Source organism: Cololabis saira, chromosome 4 (genome assembly GCF_033807715.1).
Source record: "Cololabis saira isolate AMF1-May2022 chromosome 4, fColSai1.1, whole genome shotgun sequence".
NCBI lineage: Eukaryota > Metazoa > Chordata > Actinopteri > Beloniformes > Belonidae > Cololabis > Cololabis saira.
The window spans coordinates 17,626,961-17,647,234 of record NC_084590.1 but is presented as its reverse complement, the minus strand read 5'-3'; the positions used below and the strand labels follow the sequence as shown (position 1 = coordinate 17,647,234).

Genomic DNA, 20,274 nt, shown 5'->3' with positions numbered 1-20,274 from the left:
CAACTAGTGTCAGGCAGCAGTTCAGTCCTGGTTCACTCCCATTAACCAATGACGCCATGTAGTGACAGATATATTGGCACCAAAATAAGTTGGCTCAGAATTAAATACGATTTTTTTGATCATCTTTTAATTAAAAATTATTCATTCTGTACATACAAAAATATCCAGTGATACTGTTTTTATCTGAATAAAACAACAATTAAATAAATTAAAAGATTCAATCAGAATTGAGCAAATTAGCAAAGAATAGCTAGCATTTCCAGTCCAGCAAATCTAAAACAAATCTAAACTTCCTCAGTTTGAGAGCAATTCACTTCAAATGATTAACATGTTTATAGTACTGAATGGACTAACATATGTCCACACTGAAAAACAGAGTGTAGTGTGTACATAAGATATCTATAACCATGGTGAAAGTTTAAGAAATATTCCAAAGTTTACTACAGACACAGAAAATCTGTCGAGGACTGAATGCCTTCTGAGCTGTAGATCTGCTAAAACATTGAACCTTACAACAGCAGCAAGTCCATTCTGTAAGAAGGTCCTTAAAACAGCAACCGAGCCTGAACATCAGTGCTCGTCATGTGAAAAGTCTCATGATTGAAGCTTGGAAGTTTTTTTCCAACCACCTGCAAATCAAAAGAATTGATGCAAAACCATGATGGACAGTACGATAGTAAAACCTTTGACCCTCGCGACCGTCGAGTCGCCATATGATGATTCTATAATGCACAAGCAAAAAGTCCCATTTTCCAACACAGAAGGCACATGAGCTACAATTTGGTATTCATTTATTACTTTTTTTTTTTGTCTGTTTATCCTTTTCCTAGAACTGGAAAAAAGATGTGCATCATAAATGCGGGTGCAGGTACAGAACCGCTCCTGAATCCTCCAGTCTTTTTAAGGCTTTGGCCTCGTGGCTGAGGTCATGGTAAGAATTCTGCAGCAGAGAAAGAAAGAGCGACAGTTTCAAGAGATGTGCGTTACAGACAACATTTGGAATAATCAAGATGGCTGCTACCCACCTTCATAGATTTCATAGTGTCGTATCCGTAATAGTGTATAGGTTGCCGCTGGTTTTGTGATTTTGGGTACCCGAATCCAGCAATGTGAACCACGTCACAGTAGTTGAGAGCAACAAACACAGCAAGGATACCCGTGGTAGGGTGTACGGGATTCTGTAACAAATGGACAAATGGCACATGGTATATGATGGCAACTAAACTGTGTCTATTGTTAAACTTGTTAAGCATGCTTGGAAAAAAAAAGAGAGAGAACATCCAGGCAGGCAGTAACCCAAACGATGCGATTCTGTCAAACTGTACCCTATATATATATATATATATATATATATATATATATATATATATATATATATATATATATATATATATATATATATATATATATATATATATATATATATATATATATATATATATGTTGACCCAATGGCTAAAGAAGAATTATTAGATTATGCATATTAAGATTATAATAAATGCTGAATAAGAATGGTTATGAGCTTGTAAAATAAGCAAAAAAGGCATAAAGTTTGAATGTTTATAAAATCTCAACATGATTTAGGTGATGCCTCACATCCACCACTGGATGGAGGTAGAGGTCAGAGAATGGATGCTGGAGCCCAAGGTACTGCAATTTGTTAATCAAACATTTCAGCAGACAGACCATAAAAGACACACCATAAAAATAAAAGTCTCAGCTGTAAAAACACTGATTGATTATTCATTGTATACATTGTTTAAATATGCAATCCAAATGCTGGTTTATAAATAATCTGTTGATTTAAGTCACGGTTTCTCAAAGACCTTCCAAAAATTGCATGTCATCTTTAACCTGGAATGGCTCTAAAAACCTGAAATGATAGTATGAAATGTGAGAAAAAAAGGTTTTACCACCTTGTAATGTTCCCATTCATTCTTGTAATATGTAAGAGAACAATCTGACACTGAGGAAACCAAGATATTGAATATCTAAAGTGTGATTTAGTCCCATTTGTCCTGCAAATGAGTCTCATGTTGTGCAAGAACATTCACTACATTTTTACATTTCAAAACTCGACACACATTCTCTTTAGGGGACAAGTAAGGACAGGAGGCAGAGTGCTTCAGTTCATGTATCCTCTTTTTCCGCACTAATGGCTTTGTAATGTGTGCAGTATGTGGTTTTGCTTCGTCTTGTTGGAAAATGCAGAAAGATCCCTGGAAAAGATCTCATCTTGAGGGCAGCATGCGTCATTTTAAATCTCAGTGTACCTTTCTGGATTAAGATGGCTTGGCATTAATCCTAAAATGTCTTTTTTCAGTGCTAGAAATAAGATTACACAATTGGAGAACCTCTGTCTATACACGCAGCCCACCCTCTTCCTCCCACCAGTGTTGGGCAACATCCCAGTCTGATCTACACAGTAAACAAAAGAACGAAACAAACACACAGCTTTGTCAGCTGCAAAATTTATGACATGCTTTTCTTTTTTTTCTTTCTTTTTTGTCGTAAATAATGGTGCTTTTAGCAGTAAATCTTTTGAAATGAGCCAGAGTAATTTGTTGAAGTACTCTCCTTTATCTTGTGTGCAACAATCAGTGTCCACACCTTGAAGCATTCATTTACAACTTCAACCATGAATACCAACAGCAATACAAGCCCGAATCAGAAAAGGCTGGTCCGATATGGAGACGTTACGATGCTAACTAATGATGGAGAGAGAGAGACATAGAGAGAAATAATGATGTCATTTCAAACTGGTGATGGCAACAGGTAACTGTAGTGATGATTTTGTACCAAAACCGTTTCCATTAAGGGCTCAGTGTTGGAAAAGGAAAAATTGGCATTTTTTGTGCTTTTATTCACCGAGTCATGGACCCATCATCTTTGTGCAGTATGATATTGCTAAGAACACAAGTCAGTCTACTGCAGTAACGACGGCTGGGTCACAATACAGCAGTGAATCCCAAAATATCAATATGTAAAAAAGGAATGATTGAACGTTATTATCAGAACTGTAAATGTTAAAAACAACGGGCGGAGCATCTGACCCTCATGCAAAAGCCTGGAAGAAAACAGCACAGACGTGTCTGTTGTTCTCCTCCAGTGTTGCTCCAGGCTGCCAATGATCATTATTGACAACTCTGTCAATGATTATCCATAGTTACCAAAGTAAAATAAAGAATCATTTACACATGAACATAAGGGTGAGGGGGGGGTCTCCATCTTATTCTGCAATGCACAGTCCGGTTCTACTTTCCCTTCCCCTTCTGCCTCCCTTGTAATCGCATTTCCTCTTCAGGAACTCTGTCTGCAAGGAAACTTAATTTTTTCCGGTGCTCGCAGCAGTCTGACCAGCAGCGCTTAAAGTGACATACTTCCAACATTTTCATCCACTCAAGTTTGGAATTTGATGTTTTTTAAAATGAAAAAAAATTAAGATTATCATTTCAGGGAAGTGACACATGACAAAATATACATTTGTTTGCATTTATAGTTTAATCTTATTGCTTTTTGGACAGAAGCTTTGTGAACCTCTGTTTGAAACAACTGAATTATGTTGAGAAACTTTCCTGCTGAGTTTTTATGTTTTGAGTTTCCATTTCTAAAAAACTTCCTCAAAATGGGGTCTTGCACAATTTAAGATGACCTTTCCCACCTGTTCATTTGGAAGACGCAGGGAAACATGGAGGGTCATGTTAAGCACAGCGCACTAGTTGCTCTGCCTCATACAAAACACATTTTAAAAAAAGGTCTTTTAACCCTTTAACAAGTTTTGTTTTTCTTTGTTGGTTTATTTATTTGTTTATTTATAATTTTGAATCTGGATTATTTTGGATTGAACTGGATTAAGTTAACTAAACTGAATTAGACTGAGCTGGATCAGACTCATTTTCAGTGTAATGTGGTTTGAGATCACTTTTGCGTTGAAATTGCACAATAAAAATGTAAAGTAAATTCAGTTGAGCTGTAAAAAGAATAGTATCATTTTTTTTTTTTTTATGAACACTAGATAATAAAGTGAAATTTCTGCTATAAGGAAAATATAGAAGGAAAAAAGATTCTCTTCAACATCTTCAGCTTTTTGTCCAGTAAATTATAAGTTCATTCAAAACCAATGAACTGTCATAAACTGTGGGCCAGACTTGGCTTCCCTTGTCAGAATATATATTCATGGTTAACACCAGGTTTGGTAAAACCTAAAGCATATCTATGCCCTTTAATCTTCAAACAAAGGTTTTTAGTTATTGTTTTGTGTATGTGCGCATGGGCGTGTGCTTGAGTGTGTTTCCTTCAACAGCCCTCTTGGCAGTCTGCTATACTTTATTGTTGTTCCCTACAGTAAAGGAGAAAGAAAAAAAGATTCTGCCAATGTTGCCGAAAGTGGAACATGAAAAAGTAGGAAAGAAAAGACAAAACAAGTGATGGGTGCAGTTTGGGGTGTTGTAGTGTGTGTGAATAAATGTATCATGTGTTGTGTTTGAGAAGAGAGAGACGTAAGACGGACGGGTATTTATAAGCAGGAGAGGACAGAGAAGGGGGGGGGGGGGGGGTCCGTTTATGATTGAATAAATTTGGTGTGTGACGTGTGTAGTGCGTGTGCAGTGTGTTGCAGATGCATGTAGGCCTTTGGGTATAACTAAGTGTTGGGGGTGTGGGGCAGTGTTGATATATATATAAATTACTGATAATTGACTGCTCGTACATATTTAAGTGTATCAATATGAAGTCATGGGCTCAAACAGTTTTAGGCTGATCCAGTGTTGCCAGGTCCAGCAGATCCTTTCCAGGACAATAACTGCGCAAATCATAAGTTCAATAATACTTTATTATTATTTTAATCACCTTGACAGGCTGCCGTTATTCTTTCATAAAATGGAACACAGTCGAAGCCAGCAAGAGCTAACACCACAACTGACGCTGAGCACCAAATCATTTGATGACACCACGCATTGACCACATCTCCAACTACTGAATCACAAACAACCAAAGGCCATGAGAAAGAAGAAAAATGGCAACCACAAGGACTCATGGGTTGACACCCAACAGTGGTTTAAATCTGCTTGGAAAGGCTTGTGTTGAGTTCTGTGTTTTGAGTGTAGTGTGTGTGCATGTTCTCCCTTCAGTGAACTTGTTACTTGTGCCTGGAGGGGTTGAGATCAGAGTCGAGAGATTCCCCGAAAATTCGGACGATACCAAGTACCGATTTGATACCAATTGTCAAAGTAGCATCGAGGCTAGCTACTTATCTCAGTCCAACAACTCAGCTGCCATCTCATCTCCACGTGCTCAGTCATACCATGAGGTTACCAGCCAGCAGTGCACCACTTCCTGTACCAGCCTTTTGTCTAGACAGTATTGGATGTTGCACAGACGTAAATACGCACAGAAACTGATGGCAGCACCACTAATGGAACAGTAGGGGGAACACCTTTCCTGCACCAAAAAAAGAAAAATGCAATTTTGGGTGGAAATGATAGCAGTATGTTTGGAGAATTTCATCTGGAGAATAATCAAAAGTAGAAAACTTTTTGCACACCGGATATGCAGAAAGGTGCGTCGGAGGAGGAAAGCTGCAGCCAATTTAAAAAGAAAACTCCCGGACACCTTCTTCTCACCAGACTAGTGTTTTATTGTGCCAACGTTTCGGCCCAAGGCATCAAACAGATCTTGGGTGCTCAGGTGTAGGTGTGGCGGCGCCTGATTGGACCACATAGGCCTACCAGCCTATAATAGACAAGCTTTGGTTCTGATCTGTTTGATGCCTTGAGAAAGGTTCGATGACCGAAACGTTGGCCCAATAAAATACTAGTCTGGTGAGAAGAAGGTGTGCGGGAGTTTTCTTTTTAATCTGGAGAATACTACCTTGAAACTGTTCAGCACAGAGGGGGATGGATCATGATCTGGGCTTGTGTTCAACCCGGTACCATGGGAAAACATTCCCCGTTTCAAATACTCAAGATTAAAAGATAGAACTTCTACTAAAACATAATCGTTTTCAAAAACACAAGAATCTAGAAAAGAGCAGCTCAAACATCAGAACTTTGAACGCCCCCAAACCTTGCTCCAGCATCTATTACAAGTAATGTTAAACCTAAATAAAAATCAGTGGAGGAAAACTTACTCTCCACTTTTTAATCTAATCTAATAAACCAAGCAAAGTTAGACAAAAGAACTCTAAGAGGGGTTGGCTTAGATGAAAGTGTGCAAAATGGACCCGTCTTAAGCCTCTGGCATTTAAGCAGCAATGCTCGGATGTCTACGAGATTAACTTTCTACTTCCAACCACTGCCACATGGCAGTGTATGTTAACCTGCGTGAGCTTGATGCCGGGTTCATTTGGATACATGGTTAAAGTTAAAACATAAAACATTTAAGCAAATTTTAACTCCAACCCTGCAACATAGAGTCTCACGTGAAGCACTTAAAGGAGCTTGAGGCTCCTTTTAATAAATGAGACTCTCTAGCGCCACCCTTCACCATGACGGCCGTTGGGGGTACTGCAGCCAACAGTGAAGCCAGCACGGGAGAACGGGGAGAACGGGCATGCAGCGTCATGTGACGTCACATCCGCAGCCCAGCGCGGGAAATTCGGGACCGAATTGCAGCACATTTTGCAGCACACAGCCTGTTCAAGGCAAAGGAGAGATATACTGACTAGAGGGCTCATTCTTTTGGGTTTGGAACGCTTCATCTGACATTATTACTAGAAAAATTAAAATGTATACAGATTTTTTTCATAAATCCTGCCACAATCCGGCCTCAAGCTCCTTTAAGCAAATTTTAACTGCAACACGGAGGCCCCTCTGAGCAGAACAAGCTCATAAACAAACCAAGTGTTTGATACTAAAGAGAGCGCGACTGTCTCTTTGGGTGTTTGTGTCAATAACTGATAAGCGCGACCCGCTGTGATGCAAGCGACGCTGTGAGTGCTGGCCTCATGGTCACACGCACACAGGCAAATGCCAGAGCCCTTCAGCAACCCAACACATAGTTTGGACCAGGGCCCGTGGATCCTTGGTGAGAGGGGGTGAGAGGGGGCTTCACACGGCCAGAACTGGAGCCAGACCCTGAAAAGGTCCTCGCAAATTAAGAGCGGGTGTGAACAAGGCCGGCCGATCACTGTGTGGCCTGTCCACAGGGAGGAAGTTACATGTGTATCACTGCGTGTGTTGCTTGTTTGCGTGTGAGGTATACCAGTGTTTAACAGATGAGGAACACGCACAGAAATGAAAGAGGAAAGAAAACCCTATACACTACCCTCCAACCCACCATGGTCATCCTCCCTGTGCATGCCCACCGTTTTCCCTTTTCTCCCCCTGCATCTTTCCTTACTGTGTGTGCAGATGGTGCAGAGCCCCCGTCGGGCGGGCCCGCTGACTGCCTGTAGGGCCGCAGCCTTCCCACAGATAACTCCTCTCATGCACCAACCGGTTGTGTTTGTACTGCAGCCCGAAAAAGAGGAACACTCCCACCACTCTCTGACGAGGAGGACTCGGCACAGGGGAACAAGCCAAGTCAAAACAAAACTCGGCCCACAAAGCAAGCCGCACGGATAAGGCGCGTGAGTACAGTGGAATCCAAATCAAAATCCACAGTTTCAAAATAAGATCTGCAACAAAAAGGAAAAAAAAAAAAAGATAGATGTGTATCATGTTCGCTCACACACGATAGCAGCTCTCTTATGAGTCAGCGAAAGGTTTCTTAGGTTTCCACTTTTCTTTGTTGAGTTCACCTCCTCTATAATTCACCGCATCATTTATCTCAGTTAACATAAACTCAAAAGAAATTGCTTTGTAAGAAGAAAAAAAGATCCTGATTCTTGACATTTGCCAGAGAAAACAGCAATAACCAGCTGTGCAAAGAAGCAACACTGGAAGCCGTCTTTTCGTCTAACAAATGGAGCATCTGGCCGAAATTTATACAACACTTTTCTTGACTTTCCTTCAAAAAGCAATTATTTCCCATGAACATGCTGTGAAGTAAGAGGACATGAGGCTCTTATCCTGTAATGAGATGCCAGAATGCCAAACACGAGTTAATCTTCGACATGCTCTTCAGTAATTGGATTCGCAAGGCGACGAGCCTTCGACATATCGCCGACTACATTTCCAGAGACGTGCCTCTTTACATAAACTGTTTATCGCAGAGCTCAAGACACATCATTTAGAAGAACTCTGGGTAATCAGTGAATGTTCCATCCACCCTTGTTAACATTCATGTGGGAAACAGTGAAGGGCAGGCAAAATAAAAAGGGAGGCACAGAGGAGAAGCTAACAAACAAGAGACGGGTTTCTGGTGGGAAAATTGTAGAGGAGGATAACACACACTCTTGATATCGTACCCAAGGATCTTAGAGTCACAAACAGCAGGAGTGTTACACTGTAACACACTTTAATTAAGGACAGAGAAAAGAATGTGTGTATGGGTTCGACAAATTTGGTTAAAAAAAAAAAAAACAACAAGGTTATTTTCACAACCGCAGTACCATGGCTCTTTAAACAATTAGGCGAAAGTGTTCCCTCACCTGTTTTCCCTTTGGTTGAAGTGGGATTCGGAGGAGTTTGTCTGCGGTCTGGTGCAAGAAGTGTGGGTCCAGCACTCTGATTTTACTAACGTCACCCAGCCAGACTTGAGGAGGAGGCTTCCAGAAGCCCTTCCTGATCTTAAAAGCATAAATAAAACACAAAAGGGAGATTAACTCCAGAAAACTTAACGAAAGAACAGAAAAAGAAAAAAAGAACGAATGCTAAGGGAGTAAACTATTGGCGTTTTTGTTTGGCAGAATGAGTCCATCTTCACAAATTGAGATGCAATTCAATCTGATTACCCAATGTCTGGAGGCCACTAAAATCGATGTGCAAATTAGCGGGTAATGATCCTGCAACTACTGGCGGTAGGAGGCCGGAGCTGCCGCGAGCAACAGAGGAAGGAAAGTATGTGATGGAAACTGCATTTAACTCTAAAGCAGCGGCCTCGCTGGAGACAGTTTGTTCACGATGTGGACGACTGGCGCGGAGCTGGAAGAGGAAGTAAACGCACCACGTTGACGCGAGGCATTGAGAAGAGACAGAAGAAAGGTGAGAGAAATGTGTGTGCGAGTGTGTGAGAGGGCGCATTCTCACACATATCCTGTACCCTCTTCTCATTATAGAGGATTTCTTTGAGCCAGCGTAGATCTTGCTGTTTAAACGGCACCAGGACCATGAGCGTGCCGGGCTCGTTGTTCAGGCCGGGGTTGTACGAGGCCGACTCGGGGTAGAAGAACCTCATGGTGGTTTTGTTTCCGACGTCCTCCTCGTAGCCTCGTATTGGAGCATCATTCAAGCTGAAACATGGGTGTAATATATCGATTTAGTTGTTTACATGTTACACAGGTAGGCTTACATCATTTATATTATTGCAATATTTATGAATATTTAATCAATTATTTCTCTCATGATGTATACAGGTGCAGCCATATTTGTCTTTAAAGAAATGCTCTGTCTTTAAGATCTTTTAACGATATTTGTTCCCCCCATGATGCAAACTCTGCAGAGCATTCTCATCCACACAAAACCTACAGGGGGTGTTTCCTCACACAAAGTTAATACTTAGGTGGGTCGCCCCAAAATATTTGCCAACTCAGACATATATTTTAATCATGTCCTATCCAAAATAGTGAAATATTGGACTCCAAAAGCAGAAGCAGAGCTTTAATTCAGCAGAAAAAGTGAAAAAAGAGAATGAGGAAATGCTCCTCGTGTAAACTCACAAATCAGCTTTTTTAAAGCTTCTTTCTTTCAGAAATTGTGAGAGCTTTTTTTTTTTACCCCTTCTTAATAAATATATATATATATATATATATATATATATATATACACACACACAAACATACATACACACATACTGTACAAACATACATACAAACATATATATTCCCTGCTTTCTTATAATCCACTACTAGCAACAGTTAAGATGCTTAAGAATCCCAAAACATTATTAACCACTACTTTATTCCCTGCTGGGGCTGAGAGTTAGTCATACATGAAGGTGATTTGTTAAAGCCAAACTTGTCTCACATTTTTTGCACCTGGATTATGGCGTGCACAAGCACACGTAGTTCCTTCTCCTCCCTTCACACACACCGTTACACCAGATCTGACAAAACAAACCTGCCTCAAAACCCCAGCTGGATAAAAAGAGTCATGTTCTCCCTTCAAACATCCATGTCTTCCTACTTAGAACATTCAGCATTGTTCAGTCCTCCTTCGTTAGCAAACACGGTAGCACAGGCTGAAATGTTTGGCTAAATGATTAGTCTATAGTTTGGAAACTTGAGTCTCGGCAGTCTGTTAAACAGGCTAACAATGCTGCTACGATGGAACCAGCTGGGTGACATCACGAGGCATGTTTTAGATGCTGCATGTCAATAATCTCTTGGCTGGGAAACCGTCAAGCATCTTGAGAAGAGGAGAAAAGAAGTGATGTGAAGGAGGTGAAAAGGGTTGCTGTTGAGGGGGAGAAAAATAGTGCCTTGCGGACAGGCCAGACTCTAGCCGTTTAAAGGAAGCTTATAAAAACTCAGACGGCATGTGTTCATTCCAGGACTGGAAAGTGGGATTTTCAAAGTGCCTCTGCTCCCGAGTAAACCAAATGCTTTCTTCTCTCCTAACAGGAACTTGACTTGACTCCAGACTTGAACAATTGCTGAGGCAATGGTTGTATGTCAGTGTCAGAAGGTCACACATTTGGATACTGTCCACCGTGAGTCAACAGCCAAGTCAATTTATGTCCTATTTTCAGTTAAATGGGGGACAAAATAAACAGGTTGTGTAGTTAGAAAATAGTTTTCTTTTGCTCTCTTTTGTGTAGGTCCCTTTCTGGTCTACCCTCAGATTTATAACAATATTTATTGAGTACAAAACCAATGGGTTTATAGTTTATGCTGGAGGGCAAAAAGCAACAACAACAACAACAAAAGAAATAAGTGGAACACCCCCCCTTTGCTGCATAGCTACCACACAGCTCATCACTCACCGAATGACCACGTCGTATTTGTTGATGATGCTTCCCAAAGAGCTGTTTTTAATGGCAAAGCCATTTCCTATGACTACACAGGTCCTGCATTCAAGACTGTGGGGACAAAACAAAAAAAAAAACCACATAAACCACGATTTTAAAGCATGGTAACATTTGTTCTTCAAGAATCTTGAGATAAGCATGCAGCATTTTATAAAGACGACAACATTCATCCCTGAGGACATAACCACACAACAGTTATATTTGATTGGGCAGGATTTATCTGAATCATTCATTTAAAAACAATAAAAAAACAAAACATATTTGGGCCGGTCATGAACTTCACTGTCAAATAACAACTGTCTAAAGAACAAATCACCGTCACTAATGGACCTGAATTCAAAGTAGGGCTGGGCGATATGGACCAAAAGTCATATCTCGATATTTTCTAGCTAAATGGCGATACTCGATATATATCTCGATATTTTTTCTGTGCCATAATTGGGGTTTCCCCCAAAGCATTATAGCATAGCATCTCTGTTAGCTTCATTTTTTTCTGAGGCAAACCTTAAAAAAAACAGTCAGTTTTAATACAAAGCCTCGTGCCAAATGTCACACAGGTACCTTTATTAACAGAGGTCTGCACAATATCAAAATGTATAAAACAAATGAAATAAAAATAAACTGCCTGCATATATAGAATAAAAATGCTTCTTGAATAAAATAAAACAAATATCCCTTTCCTGCATAACAATTAAATTAGAAAAATACACTGTGCAATTAATACAATGTAGACAGTAACAGGCAGACTTTTCCACTGAGGTTGACAGTTGTGCAAATAACAAAACATTTGTGCAAATCTCAAATAAAACATTCAAGTCAATTTGTCACAAAATAAGCTATATCAAAATCGTAAAAAAAAAAAAAAAAAAAAAAAAAAATTAATAATCGATATAAACGATATTGTCTCATACCAAAATATATCGGTAAAATATATCGATATATATTAAAATCTCGATATATCGCCCAGCCCTAATTCAAACGTATTCTTATGTAAAAGAAAAAGATGTTAATTATTAACTATTAAAGAAATTAACAATTTAAATATGCAATATGAACATTGGTTGCAAGAAAAAAAAATGACAAACTCACTTTTCGATCTTGGCTGGCACTTGATAATTAACAGTAACAGCAAGAACTTTGAGCAGCAGCAACTCTGGGACAGAAAGCAACAAATGGAGAAAAAAGTTAGTCTCTTTTAAGAGCTCAATTCACATAGACTGAGTTATGTTAAGAGTTTAAACTCCAAATATTATATAGCAATTTCTGTACAGTATTGTTCTTTCAGAAGCAGGCGAGGATTAACGCTGAAGTGTTCAATATCACAAAACCAACATACCACTGCCTTTAATGCCATAAGGCAATGCCAACTTTGACAGATGCTCCCGCCAAAAGAAGTCCTCCAGTTTCAGAAAAAGTTGTGTCCGTCTGCTAATGCTGCATGAGAAGTGACAGGGCAGGAATTACAATGTAAAAACCGCACCGCGCAGGGCTTCACTGTAAAGATGAATTATATTTCAGAGGGTTAGGAGGGAGACTGAAGGCTGCGGGAATGAAGAAAACTTTACTCTGAGTGAGGTTGGCCAAAGCCAACATCCAACCACACAACTGACAATATCATATGTTCTGCCACACTAATGCAGTCTTTCATGCCGATGCATGGAAAACTAGTCTATACGCTTAAGAGAACCCTTAAGTTTAACTTTGAATATATATAAAAACCTAAACTATCCCGGTAAACATTAAGCAGGTAAAACCAGACTCGGCGTGAAAAGAAGACTTTGGTTTACTGAAGTCATACAACAGTAATTTCCCCCTTATTAAAATACAATAATGGCATTTTGCTACTAACAGGAGGGGAAAGAGAAAAAATAACATTCACAAAGTCTGTGGAATGAAAAAAATGTGCCAGGTTATAATACACGAAACAGTTGCTTTTCTGTCCTCCCTGGCTTCAGACAGCTCTTTACGGCCTGCTGTCTCTGGCATTTATGGCCCTTGCTTGCTAGCCAGCTAACTAGCTCTCCTGCAGAGAGGTGTCCAATTAGAGAAATGTAGAAATGTCACAGCCATTGCCTTAAATGCCCTCTTTCGATGCAAGTAACTCCCATTAATATCCAAGAACCATGGACCAGCAATTTAAACATACCATGCACTTCCAGGGGGATAAACGGAGGGGTTATGAATCTGAATCGTTTTTAATAAAAAGGTTGGCGCTGGAAGGTCTAGTAGGCTAAAGAAAAACATTGATCCTGGATGAAGTTGGGACAAACTACAGATGGTGACCATATCTGTCTGTTATAAGTGAACAAAGCTCAAAGAATGACTGTGATTATGAAGCAAAGGAAAAATAAACGCAATTGGGTTCAGGGGTTTGACGCAATGATTACTTAACAAAACCAACTATTGTCTACTTCCGAAGAACTTTATCAAATGCATATCTGTGACCTTACCCAGGTTTCTGTAGTAACTCTCCCTCTGACTCACTTCATCAAGACATTCCACTTGAGTGACTGAAACTTAGAGTAATCACTGTTCAGATGGAAACTCATTTTTCATAATGAGCTCTGCTCCCTTTCACTAAAAATGCTTTTCTTTCATGACTGGTAGAGAGCCATCCCATTCCAAGGAACCTGGCACCTGATGTTCAAATAAAAACACTGGCATACTGTTCTCCCTTAATAAGCCTCCCACTCATTCCAATGTTAGAAAAAAAAAGAAAGAAAGAAAAGACATGCCATTACTCACTTAAAGTTAAGGCTTTCCCACTTTTTCTGGGTTATCCAGCCACCACATAGTGACTTGCTACTGTTCAGAGACTTGCTGGTGCCACCATAGCTGGAAGACAGACAGTTTACCACAATTGGCATCAAAACTGCTTCTAAATTCAAAAAGGAAAAAAAAAAAGGAAAGAAAGAAAGAAAATGAAAGCAGGGTGTCAGTGACTGTAACTGTGTCCAGACCACTGAAAATGTGCACGGGTGGGCATGTGTGAGAGCCTCTAGCGGGCCAGCAGCTCAGACCACTTGGTGATCAGAATGTGGGTTTGTTTTTTTTTTGTTGTAATGACTCAGCACTGCTCTGACCTCATGAAGCAGCTTTTTACCAGAAATGGGCAATTTTTTTGTGCTTGTGAGACCTCAGTACCAGAGCAACCAAGAAAGAGCACAGACACGCACACATGTGTGTGTGTGTAAGTCAGCGTGTGTACAATTACCTCTGAAGTATGGCGTAGGAACAGTAGTATGTGACAAAGGAGATGAAGAAGAGAAGAACTGGGAGAAGCCTAAGGCACCATGCTGGAACAAATGAAAACATAGATGAACAATCAGGAATAAAATCTGGACATTCTACCTTCGTATTACAGCATATCGTCTTTGAAGGGGGCGTTTTATTAAAGAAGACTCAAAACAGATTCATCACTAAGTCGTACTGGTACATCACAGAATCTGCTTAGAGAATAATCTATCTCCAACTATGATCTCCAGTCATACTTTTTCCCCTCTTTTCTGGGGGTCGGGTCCCAATTTCAAGAACAAATTAGTAAATTAAAAAAGGACACATTATGACAAAAAAAAAAACAAGAAAAACATGGTTTTAGATGTACAAGGTCATTATCAAATTGAACACATCACATCTCTGTTCCTTTGTTTTAGGTGGTCCAAGTCTGAAAATATGTAACTCAGTGAGCTGTTCAGATCCATGAGGTTTTGTGACATCACAAACCCAGATCACAGGTAGCCTGAGATCCACAAAACATCATGTGACGGAGTGGCACAAGGGGGTTTGGGGACTTGGGCATTTCTGGGTAGACCTCAAAAACTGAAGAGAATAAGAAGAGTTTACCAATCAACATGTCTTCCAAAGTTAGAGGGGTTTTGCACACACAAACACACACACAAATATAAATATGGGACAGTTGTCAGAATTTGTTGTGCACTGACACCAACTAATAATAAAATAAGACCTTGTGGCTCTAGTGGCCCTATTCAAAAGCGGTGCAACAGGAAATGAGAGTAGATAAATAGCGAGAAGCGGAAGACAAACAAGGTCGGCAGTTGAACCTGAGCGGCTCGCTCAATTTCTGAGTCAGAATCAGAATCCGATTCATTCGTTAGGTACCGGACAGTTCTTGTCTCTCCAGTTCATTAAATGTCATAAATATTTGATAACGAAAGAATTGGGAAATAATGAATAAATCAATAAATATATGAATAAAATCTTAATGCAAAATAAATAGATATACCTACTATACACAATAACGTTGCAAAGTAGTCCAAATATTTTGCTGAATACGAGTTCACGGTTGAGTAGAGAGACTGCTGAGGCAAAGAAACTGCTCTGGTGGCTCTTAGCTATTTTAGATTGGTTTAAAGTGGATATATGCAACATTTGCTTTAAGGCTTACATGGGCTGGTAGCTTGCCTATCAGACCATAGAGAAGTATTATTACACCATTATGTCTATGCTGCATATGCCGACCCAGTCAGGATGATTGGGAGAAAGTGAGCCGGTCTGATTCTGGTCCTGTTTCTACATCACACAAGGACTTCTTATAACATCCAATAGTGGTTCATGGCAGAGCTTGTATGTGCACAACAGCAGCCTGGCTGCACAGACCTGAACCAGTCTGAAGACCTGCCATCACCTTGACTTGGTGAGCAGCTAATAAACTGTTCATGCCCAAAATTGAAGAGGCGTTAGGAGTGCTTAGTTGTTGGCCGTACAGGCCAGCATAAAACACTGCATTCTCTGCCATCAACAGACGAGCAAAGAGCCCCGGGGATTAACCTCATTTGCAAAAGAGAAGTCCCTGCTACAGTAGGCAGGAACCCAGTGTTCTCGCAGCTCTTTGGGCCCGACTGCTTCGTAAACCTGGGCCAATACTGAGCTGGGGGTCAACCAGACTCCTATTAAAAGAGGGTTCAGTACTAACTGTTCATGACATCCACACATGTTTTGGTTATTATTTTTGGTTCAGTCTGCGGCAGGCTTAAGCACAGAAAATGCGTTGGACGATTAACAGTCGCCCGTGGTTACAGCGCGCCTAGCAGCCAAGGGCACCAAGCAACAGGTCCAAGCGTGGTGGAGCATGATCGGCTTTCCCTTTGGTGAAAATTGGCTTCTCAGGCTTCTCTGCCCCAAACCCTTCCAGGATAACTCAGAACTTGCAAAAGCAATCTCCTGATACAAATAACACCATATTGAGCCATACCATCGTTAAGATAAGAGAAATAATACTCTGCTAGGGTTTTGATTAGGGCTGTTCGATTAATCGATTTTAAATCGTAATCGCGATTATGTAATTGGAACGATGTTAAAACGTGAAAATCGTAAAATCGATTTTTCACTTTTTTTTTTTTTTACCTTGTCTGCACACATATTAATGATTGATGGAAATACCTCTCAATACCTGCGACAAGTGCCCCATCGGAGAGGCTCTTTAGTGTAGGAGGGGGCGTTGTAACATGCCACCGGGTAGACCGGCTCGTGTTCCTTGCAAAAAACTTGCAAATGTGAATAGCAAATGTAATGACTGACATTACACACCTCTACCTCCTTCATGGGTTGCATTATTATTTAGCATGCAAAGACCCAGTTTAGTTTAATTAGAAAATGTCTTGTTTTATTTAATTGGAAATATAACTTACTGTATGTTTGCAAGTGCTGATTTGCTGATTTTTTTTTCCAGAGATAAAACTTTTATTATATTTTTTTAAACTTTTTTTCAACTTATTTTACAGATTTTTGCACTTTATTCATTCATTTTTGGTTTAATAAGAGCAAAGTTTGCACTTAAAGCCCAATGGGGCAAATGTTCAATAAAAAAAACAGCATATTTGAAATCATTTCTTTGCCTTTTGTCAATTCACAAAATAATCGTAATCGTAATCGAAAATCGGATTTTGAGAGAAAAAAATCGAGATTTTATTTTTGGGCAAAATCGAACAGCCCTAGTTTTGATCAGTTTGACTTCTTAACTATGCATGCATTTATGGCCTGATAATGTCTGACCTGATGAGCTAGGTGAAAATTCACCCCCAGTATATTTGTCACGGATGTGGAATCGAGCAGCCCCTTGGGTCAGTCAGTGAGATGGTACTTGATATTACAAGATTCAGACCTGGAAAGACAAGCGACTGCACTGGGGACATCTTCTAGAAGAGCGTGAGCCGTTGTTACACTTAACTCTTTGCTCAAGCAGCATTTCTAATTAATGGCTTTCACTATGAGACCTCTTGACATGATACATTTAGCTGTGTGGAAAAGAGAGAACAGAGAGAGAAAATGAAGAACAGAGAAAGGAGAGACAAAGAAACAATGTTTTAACTCTCTCTGCAGGAGGGTTCCCCCTTATGATCCAGGTCCTGCTCAAGGTTATTTCCCTCCTAAAGGGGAGTTTTTACCTGCCACTGTTTGGCTTAAAGCTTTTCTTCTGCTTGAGGAGTTTTTACCTGGTATTGTTTATGTAATAATTACTCGGGGGTCATGTTCTGGTCTCTGGAAAGCACCTAGAGACAACTTTTGTTGTAATAGACGCTATATGAATAAGATTTAATTGAATTGTCCCGTTAGTAGACAAGAGCATCTTCAATGCGCTTGAATTAAGAATAATTCAAGTTCAAACCTGCCAGTTCAAATACCAACCAAAAGAAAAACATGAAGCTGAAACAGACAAGCTTGGAGTTAAGAGCAAGAATATTAATAATTTGCTTTTCATTCAAAGTTGACGACAGGGTTTTACAAAAGCTACACAATGTCGCCATAAAATAATAATTCTAAACAATAAAATAGTTTACAAAATCATGAGAAAAAAAATTCTAAAAACTGTAAGCTTCTCCTTAACCTTTGCATCTTACAGCAAGGCAGAGAGTATTACACTACTGGATACCTCAAAATACATTTCCAATATCTGGAAAGTAAATCTGTCCAGTGTCTTTTTTGAAGATTAGTTATGAAGATCATTAGCAAATGCATGGTTTTCTGTCCAAATCTCCCTTAACAGTTATTCCACGTACGCATGAAAAAGCTCCACTTTGCTCAAGGCCAACAACATCCATCTAAATGTGTTTCTAAAACTTCAAATCAATGCAGAGGAAGGAACTCCCAATAAAGTAATTGGATGACACACTTTAAAAATATAATTAATAATAATAAACAAAGAAATAAAAATTACTCTTAGCTGTCTTCCAGTACATCTTCACATCATCCTTTGTCCTCTCATGTCTACACAAATCATCATGAACTCATCCTGACAGGTGCAGAAGGTAACGGATCAATATAACAGCATTTCCTCCAAGCTACTTTCGAAACAGCAATGACTCACTCTGAGAAAAGGAGGGCCTAAAAAGCAAATAAGGTTAAAAAACACACACACACACACAAGATTAATTTAAGCTGGCATGTGCATTAGGTGGAGTAACAGTGAAACAAACGGATGCAAATGATTAGAAGAAAAAAAACAGGACAGGAAAGATGGAGAGGAGTTGAGAGAAGGTGCAGTAGATGGAGGCCGATCATTGTAAGAGGATCCCGCCGAACCGATCGAAAGCTGGACCCTGAACTGAGGGATATACTCCATCTTATTTGAGGACTTGCAAAGGCCCGAGTCCTTCAAAAAGAGCCACAACTTCAGCATCGATAAATCACCGGGAAAAAAAAAAAAAAATCAATACATAAACTGAATAGCTTAATGTTATTTTGGGACATTTGAGAATGCACTTGTGATACTGCAACAAAAGTAATTCAATAGCACTTTAAAGCTCTTCCTGAATCATGCACGGCGGAGACTTGAGTGGAAACCACATGACCACAGGGATGCACCATGGATTTCATGCCGCAAGATATTTTGTGTGTACTTGCCCTCTTCCCTCTAAAACGAAATAGTCATTTCACACTCTGATGTATAAAGTGATATTGTTACTTCCTGAATAGAGGGTGTTTCCTAAAAATAAAAATACTCTTCACCTTACAGTAACCCTGTGCAGAATTTGTGTATGTTACTGTAACTGTTAAAGAAATGGTGGAATCGGCAAAAAATGTGTTGCTTCAAGGAAAACGCTAAGTTCGCTAACACTAATGCAATGCAAATTAATACATAAAACTGATGAAGCAATTCCTCCCTTATTTGAATGTACCATAAACCAGCAGAGTGTTAATTTCTGCAGAGACAGCAGATCTTATACAGGGAATGTTTTAAATGTTTTATTCAAAAACAACAGCTCCCTTTTCAACCATGTATTTACAGCTCTGCTCAAAGAAGTGTGTCATATTTACATATTTTCAGCCGCTACAAACAAAGTGACAGGGTTGTATCACGTTAGAGTCTCTGATCTGGTCATAACAACCAATGATAAAGGAAAAACTAAATAAAAATCAGTATTTGAGAACTTAATTTTTCGCCTTTAACATTAAAATGACACTTTTCTCTCATATAAGTTAATCTTTACACCCAGTTTCTTCAAGGATTTTAATGATTGTCAGAAAAACTATATTCCGTTTTCTTTTACAGAAAGTTCAAACATTTGGGAAAACAGGATCTAAATTACAATTGGCAATTGAATGGTTTACGGAAATATTTTGACAAAAAAAATACCAGAAGGCATTTCTGTATAATAAATGTATCAGATTTCCAGGAACTGATTTTACATGGAAACAGTGCAGCTTTGTTTTGTTGAAAAAAAAGAAAGAAAAAGAGAACATCTTACCTTTTCCCTCTTTCATTTCAAAAGAGTGTTTCCTCAGTGATCAGATACGATAGTTCTGGGCTTCTCCCTGGAGTAAAAACAAGCATTCGTCAGACATATGAAAGCAATTATTCCTCTCCTCGTCTCTGTGCTTAATAAAGAGGAATCGGACATCCTTCTTCATGCCTTTCTTTATGGGAATGATTATGATTTGAAAGAGAAAAATCTGGATTTTCTGTCTTTTTTCATTGCTGTAATTTTAATTCGCCTGGAATATGAAAAACATGTTATTTAAAAGATGCCAGCATGGACTATGGGAAAATCCTCTTTTACAAAAAACTGTAGGTTCCAACCTCCTCAACCGACCCAACTGAACATGAAACAGTTACAACAGGATTAGTTTATAACTTCTGGGCTTGTAAAGTAATGAGAGCAAGACGTCTTTACAGACACAAAAGCCAAGAAGCACAATACACAACATCACCGCAAGGCACGCTGGATGCCTGGCTGGCACCGGCAGAAA

General features: G+C 39.5%; 1 protein-coding gene across 3 annotated transcripts in view; it reads right to left on the bottom strand.

Moving 5' to 3' along the window:
* Nucleotides 1-774: 774 nt before the first annotated feature.
* The window catches only part of st3gal4 (ST3 beta-galactoside alpha-2,3-sialyltransferase 4), a 29,370-nt gene continuing 9,870 nt past the window's right edge, over nucleotides 775-20,274 (bottom strand). For 2 of the 3 annotated variants that reach the window (XM_061719027.1, XM_061719028.1), the window contains exons 2-11: nucleotides 19,773-19,839; nucleotides 14,282-14,363; nucleotides 13,813-13,902; nucleotides 12,404-12,501; nucleotides 12,157-12,220; nucleotides 11,023-11,118; nucleotides 9,142-9,331; nucleotides 8,531-8,668; nucleotides 1,026-1,178; nucleotides 775-940 (exon numbers count right to left, since the gene is read on the bottom strand). In XM_061719027.1, the coding sequence (XP_061575011.1) occupies nucleotides 851-940; nucleotides 1,026-1,178; nucleotides 8,531-8,668; nucleotides 9,142-9,331; nucleotides 11,023-11,118; nucleotides 12,157-12,220; nucleotides 12,404-12,501; nucleotides 13,813-13,902; nucleotides 14,282-14,363; nucleotides 19,773-19,788 (1,017 nt within the window). In that variant the 5' untranslated portion in view covers nucleotides 19,789-19,839 and the 3' untranslated portion in view covers nucleotides 775-850. Of the gene's footprint in view, nucleotides 941-1,025; nucleotides 1,179-8,530; nucleotides 8,669-9,141; nucleotides 9,332-11,022; nucleotides 11,119-12,156; nucleotides 12,221-12,403; nucleotides 12,502-13,812; nucleotides 13,946-14,281; nucleotides 14,364-19,772; nucleotides 19,840-20,274 lie in introns of those variants that run through there. The other variant, XM_061719029.1, reaches the window with a different exon arrangement.